This window comes from Nannobrachium achirus, assembly GCF_963921795.1.
Source record: "Nannobrachium achirus genome assembly, chromosome: 24".
Taxonomy (NCBI): domain Eukaryota; kingdom Metazoa; phylum Chordata; class Actinopteri; order Myctophiformes; family Myctophidae; genus Nannobrachium; species Nannobrachium achirus.
Window position 1 is genome coordinate 10,338,307 of NC_137831.1, and position 7,174 is coordinate 10,345,480.

The 7,174-nt window shown below is 43.9% G+C and overlaps 1 protein-coding gene across 1 annotated transcript; it reads right to left on the reverse strand.

The window, feature by feature from the left end:
- cUnh8orf74 (chromosome Un C8orf74 homolog) lies at positions 1–6,805 on the reverse strand (the record flags this gene model as incomplete). Its single annotated transcript, XM_080720175.1, has 5 exons — positions 1–243; positions 1,765–1,920; positions 3,451–3,638; positions 5,574–5,757; positions 6,758–6,805. 5 exons carry the CDS (start codon positions 6,803–6,805, stop codon positions 1–3), a joined length of 819 nt encoding a protein of 272 aa, XP_080576301.1.
- Positions 6,806–7,174: the final 369 nt, after the last annotated feature.

Here is a 7,174-nt window from a genome sequence, read left to right on the forward strand (position 1 = left end):
TCATCCATGTTTCTTTTTTGTAAGCGGACCATTCCTCTTCCTGATGTGTGTCTGGACACTGTGGACAGGACTGGCCGGGACCGTGTTGGAAGGAGTAGACTGGTGGAGCCTCCTGGTGGCCAAGGCTGTGAGCTGCAGCTTAAGCTCCAGGAGCTCACTGACCAGGGAGGCTTCTTTGTCCAGTCTGTCCCGTATGTGGGCCCCGTGGGCCCTCACAGCAGCACGCACCAGTTCACACAAGCCCTGCAGGGAATCCAGGCACAAATTAAGTTACCGTGGATAAGTGTGCTGCATGTATGCTTGTGTTAAGTCTGTCAGCAGGGGTGTCGCACCAAATTCTGGGACCTGGGTACTTTAACTATTGAAAAATAGCAGATATACAAGTTTGTAGTCTTTGAATATTTGTAGCACTTAGATCAGGCAACACAGGGATGCTGACAGAACCCTCGCTAAAAACCCCAGGGCAAAAATCCACTCGTCCGAGACAGTTTGCCCTCCTGGCCCCCAAGCTGTGGAATAAACTCCCTGTCGCACTTAGAACAACGGACTCACTAGCTTGCTTTCACCGTGGACTGAAGACTCACCTTTTCAGACTCCACCTAAACCCTTAGCACTACTGGAAAAATCAATGTCCATACATGAAGCTAGTTAGCATTTGTTTTTAGGTCTTTTAGAAACCTTTTTTTCTTTACGGATTATATTGTTTTTCTAGATAGATATTCATTTGCATTTGTTATATTGCTGTTACTGACATTTAACCTTGTTTATTATTGTGATGTTTTATCTACTTATTGTTAGTCGCTTTGGATTAAAAGCGTCTGCTAAATGCCTAAACTGTAACTGTAAACTGTAGTCTTTGAATATTTCAAATCCTCCTAAGGATTTTTGAAAAACCTTATGTTTCTATGTCAGTGGTGCTCAAACCTTTTCATGTGAAGGACACCCAAAATGATATGTATTTGGCCACGGACCCCCCCATCTCAAAATATTTAGTTCCAGGGAGCCCCCAGAAGCAAAGTTTTAGTTACAAATGTTCGCTTAGAAAATACATTATATTCAAAGATTTGCACACATTTCACGACTTTTCAAAAATAGCAGATCTACAAGCTGGCAGCACAGCATTCGGTGGTAGCCTAGTTGGAGCTAGACATCCCAGCCATGTTAAAACAAGGTAGGGATGGTCTAGGGTCGTGCACTAGCTCTTCAATTTGGGCACACCCATTAGCTCCAGAAAAGGGAGCTAGCCCCTGATTGGCTAGTTACAAAGTAAGGCGGACTTTGTCTCTCTCGCAGCATGTCTCATGTGAGCACATCTCATTCTCCATGCAGCAACAGCAGAGATAACATGGGTCTTTTTGCATACTGAGGGCTCCTGGGGGTTACATTCCTGGAATGTCCCCTGCTGTGTTTAGCTGATAAGTTGGTGTACTGTAAACAATGACAGTGACTCCCCCCTCCCCAGCTCCCCTCCACCCCTAGTTTTTGTTACCTCCTCCCATGAATTTCTTCTGAATGGGAGAAACTCCAGACTAGATACTGCAGTTAGTTAGCTAGATGCATTAGTATCTAGGCTGGCCCCAGGCTAATTCGGTGGCGCGCTGTGAGCTTGCAGATCTGCTATTTTTCAATGGCTAAAGTATGAAATAATTAAGGCCCCTCCACCTTGGGCCCTAGCAACTCAGTCCCACTCCCCCCCCCCCCTTGTGACGCCACCGTCTGTCAGAGAAAAACGAGTGACAAACTAGGATCAACCTCTTTATCTACTTGTCCGTCCTCGCCGTCGCGGACCTCCTCCTCCTCCTCCTCCAGGGTGACCTCTGACCCTTGTCGGAGACTCCTCAATGCCGCCTCCTTCTGTCGCAGGGCAGCAGTGAGATGGGCCTCCTGCTGCTGCAACTCCCACTCACGTTGCTCTGTACCCTACAGCCACAGCAGAGTTGGATACAGGGGTGTCACAAGAGGGGTGAAAGTGGGACTGAGTTACTAGGGCCCAAGGTGCAGGGGCCTTCATTATTTTACACTTTAGCTATTGAAAAATAGCAGATATGGTACAAGCTCACAGCACCGCAAGCTTGTAGATCTGCTATTTTTTTAAAGTCGTGAAAATGTGTGCAAATCTTTGAATATACTATGTATTTTTTAAGCGAACATTTGTAACTAAAATTTTGCTTCTGGGGGGTCCCTGGAACTAAATATTTTGAGATAGGGGTCCGTGGCCAAATACATATCATTTTGGGGGTCCTTCACATGAAAATGTTTGAGCACCACTGACATCAAAAAGGTTTTTGAAATAGTCAAAGACTTGGCCAAATCTTCATGATTTTCAAAAATAGCAGATCTGCAAGCTCGCAGCGCGGCACTTGGTGCCGCGCTGTGAGCTTGTATATCTGCTATTTTTCAATAGTTATGGCACAAAATGTGAGTGAATCCTTGTACCCAGGGCCCAGAATTTGGTGCGACACCCCTGCCTACAGCCAGTCAGCCACAGCAGAGTTGGTGGATGTAGATCATTCTCAACACATTGATTTGAGCAAACACCTTGTTTCGTGTTATTTAACTTTTAACACTGCATGCATAGCTTCGTTCCGATCTGAGGAGAACAGCCTGGACTTCTGTCGTATGTACAGTATTTACCCTGGAAGCGGTCAACATCATTTCCTTCCACCAAATTCCGGTAGTATTCCGGCTAGGTTTTGCCCAGTGTGCTGCATGCATTGTGTATAATTGTTCTGTTATTGGTCCGTGCAAGATGCCATACAACAGGGGTCTTCAATCGGGGGTCTGGGACCCCTAGGGGGTCCTCCAAAGTTTTGCGTGATAGAAACTTTTTTTCTCCTTTTTTATATTAACCACTTGAACCCTAACGTCCATATTCTGAACTTAGCCAAAAATAGCAGATCTACAAGCTCACAGGCGGCGTGAGCTTGTAGATCGGCTATTTTTGGCCAAGAGGTTTGGTGTAGAGGGGAAAAAAGAGCACAGTACAGAGTGAAAGGTCGAGTTTATTAAAGGAGCTATAGTCAACTTTTTCATTGTAGGGCCGACAAGTGTCGATCTGACAATGGCCAAAATGATTATTTCACGCTTTTTGTGGTCATTTTTGAATAAAAACAAATATATGAAGCTTATTTTTTTATAAAATATTTTCGAAAAATTATTTTTATTTTAGCATCCGTTTTTTATAGAAAAAGTTGACTATAGCTCCTTTAAGTATTGACGGTCCAAATGGTTAAATATCTGAAAACACAAATTGACATGAATCCAAAATACACTGATGATGACTGTGCTGTCAAACGATGAAACTATATGGAATCTATGAAAAGGTTGTGGGGGTCCCTGCTCCATCTCTCTATCAACTAAGGTGTCTAAGACCCCTGCCATACAAAACGTAGGGTTTATTGACTGTTTTACTACCTGTGCCAGAGGGAGGTGTCTGGGTGGCACCTGTACCTCCAGGTGTCCCTGGGAGGATGACACGTTGGCGGCTCCTCGCACCACGGCCTGGAGGAGGCGCCGCCTGGCGCTGCAGGTGTCAGTGAGGTACAGGATGAGCTGCTGTTGGTGGACCGGCGCGAGGCAGGGCAAACATTCACACAGTGTGTCCCTCAGCATGGCCAGCAGGGCGGCAGCATCCATGCCTGGTAGAGAGAAGCAGGGTTCCCACGGTCATGAAATTCCTGGAAATATTTTGAAATTAGAAAGATATTTTTCCAGTACTGGAAAAGTTTTGGAATGTATCAAGGGTCCTGGAAGGTCCTGGAAAAAAATAGCTATGCATTGTCTTTGGTTATGGATTTTGTTAATACCTCTGAAATGACAAATTAAACATGGGCCAAATTGTCAAATATTAGAGACAGACATTGTGAAATAGCAGATCTACATGCTCACAACGCCTCGCGTGGGCATGTAGATCTGCTATTTTCACAATAGAACCGTGTTATACAAAATTCCTCAACTCTTAGTGCTCATCAGGGTGCCGGGTCCCCAGTTAAAACATGATTATTTCAGGGGTCACGGCCTGAAAACACTACACTACCTGTCTTTGGGCATTACACATAGGAGTAAGCGACCTGTTATTGAGCTGAATTATTGTTATATAGTCCTGGAAATTGGGTTAAATATTCTGGAAAAGTTTTGGAAAAGTTTTGGAAATTAATTGGTAAAAATGTGTGGGAACCCTGAGAGAAGAGACGACAGCTCCAAGAGCAGTGGTTCAAATCCCACTCCACCTGGTCCTGCCCAGTTTCAGGTCTTTAAAGGAGTAGTTCACCCCCAAAATGACTTTTTTTTCCCTATTGATTACTCACGCCATGGAGACTTGAGTTCTAATATTTTTAGTTTTTTGTCGCATTCCTAATAAGACAAAAATGTGATTATAGTAAATTAGCCCTATTCATGGCCCGCCCACTCAGCATCCCCCTGGTGCTGAAGTCACGTTTTGAAGGGTAAAACTCTGCTAAAAGCCCATAGAGTTAACAGAGAAATCGAGAATGTAATGCAATTTCCGAATAGTAAAGTATAAAATATGGCTAGCATGATCAAGAACACAAGAGAGAAAAAGGCACAAAGCGTTATAATTTACTTTACCGTTCGAAATAATGATTTGTTGGCTTTAAATCCAGCTATTTCTGTATTAATTTCCCCTTCAAAACTGACGTCAGCACCAGGAAGTTGCTGAGAAATTTGCTGAGTGGGCGGGCCGTGAATAGGGCTAATTGCCCTGATGGTTTCCCCATCCAGTACCATGCATTTGGGTCCCCATACGGAATAAATGGGGGTAGATTTACTATAAACACATTTTTGTCTTAGGAATGCCACAAATACAAAAAGATAGTATTGAACTCAGGTCTCTATGGCATGAGTAATCAATCTAGAGACATTTTGGGGGAGAACTACTCCCTTTCTCCTGGTGACCCAGGTCTGACTAGCCTCTGATTAGATATCTCTAGGAGGACAGGCATGGCAGGTGAATGATATTAACCATGTCGTAGGAGAATAGAAAATATGCAGTATAGGATTTTGAAGCAGTTTAGATCAGATTAGATTCTTTAAAAGGGGGAGTTCATCAGGATGACAATATATGGGTGAAGTACCAATGTCAATGAGAGCATTGAACTTCAGCTTTCTAAAGTTGTCTAAAGCAGGGGTCTTCAACGTTTTCAGGCCAAGGACCCCTTAGTTAAGAAAGAGATGAAGCAGGGACCCCCACAACCTTTTCATAGATTCCATATAGTTTCACAGCACAATCATCAGTGTATTTTGGATTCATGTCAATTTGTGTTTTCAGATATTTAACCACTTGACTCTGTACTTTGTCTGCTCTTTTACCCCTCTACACCAAAGCTCTTTGCCGAAAATAGCTGATCTACAAGCTCACAACGAGGCGTTGTGTACAGTACAGTTCTCAGAATATGGACACTTGTGGACAAGTTGTTAATATAAAAAGTATTGGAAGATTTGGAGGACCCCCTGTAGTAACTCTCTGAGGACCCCCTAGGGTTCCCCCTGTTGAAGACCCCTGGTCTAAAGGAAAGAGAGAGAGGGAAGTGTGTCCCCTCTGTGCTGAGTCTGACCATCAAGCCGTGGGAACAGGTCTTTGGTCGTGGTTGCCACGCGGATCACATGGGACCAGGGGAAGCCTTGTGCCACAGCGAACAGCGTGGCGTCATACATGAACTGCTGATGGAAGCGCCGCTGTGACCCCGAGAACTCAGGCCAGGTAAAGTGACCACTGAGACGCTGGATCCCTTCTTCTCTCTGACAGACAAAGCAAAAGGCAGGCAGATAAAAACCTCAGGCTTCAGAAAATCATTTGTTGTAATAAGAACATGGAGATGTAGCTTGGTTTTGTGCACACAGTCAGACACAGTAAGGGAATGCTCCTATCAGCACAAATGTCATGGGAAGGAAGCTATTGCAAAGAAAGGAGGTTGCACAGCTCGTAGCTATGTGTAGCCCCAGCCAATAAACCGACCCGCAAACGCCCTGTGGTTTGGGTGTCGGACTGGCGAGTGGGAGAGTGGTGTTCGATTCCCGCTCCTGCGCATCACTACATATGCAATAACTTTTTATCACTTTACCAATGTTTCGACAATAATAGGTCTTCTTCAGGGTATGGAAGGAAGCTATTGCCCAAAAAGTAATGTTTTTGTCTTTAGATCTTAGTTTTTTACACATATAGGTCAGTGCCGAAAAAAACAAAGGCAGAGAGAGAGGAGAGATGCATGTGAGTATTCAAACCAGGTCCCCCTGCTCACTAGGAGCATTTGGTCTGTGCAAGTGTGCCTAAACTATACTAGGAACCCATTTTATAAAGATCATGCCTCATATACTCTGAGCAAGCCATTCATAAATCATTGTGATTTGTGGTGCTTAATCCTGTCATGAAGTGCATTGCCCAACCACATTTTATGGAGAAATAGCCTATGTTAAAGTCCCCCATTTAATTGAAAAACATTATATTAGGTTGAATAGCCTATAGCTACCCCCCAAAGATGTATGGTCCCAAATAGCCTAATGGTTACGATAGAGATAAAATAATTAAATAAAAATTGATTAGAGAATGAGATTACAGTCCCTATAAGATTTGACAGCGGATGACGACAAAAATACTTAGCCATTTTACTGAATATCTTTACTGCCTTATGGCACAAACAGCCTGGCATGCACATCTTCACTTGTAGCTAAGCTAAAGGTGGAAACCACTGTTGCCAATTTAAACGACCGGTTGAATGACTTTTCTTTAATTCTGTCCTACCTTAAGCGTCGCTATCTCTGCCATGTCTCTCTCTGTCAGGGAGGACATTATGCCCAGCCTACAGCCAGGCTATACTGTCAGTGCGTCTCGTTGCTATGGAAACGTTCTCGGCTGCGCCTCCTCCACAATCAGCGTGCTGACGTCATTTCAGTTGAAGTATTCCTTTAAAAAAAAACGTATTCAAGCAATTTCATCGTTCAAGAAACTTGTTAAACTCATAACTCTATGGTTAGCCTAAAGTGTAAACGTTCAGGCTATTGGCTGAGGCTGCGACAGAACTAGCATGGTTTGATTGATTGATTGATTGAAGACTTAAGTACAGTTTCAGTACAGTAGCCTACAGTTCACTGGTACAAGGTCGACTAAAAGGATAAACACCTCAAGAAAGCTTTTGGGCTTGTTTCAATTGGGGCCCTT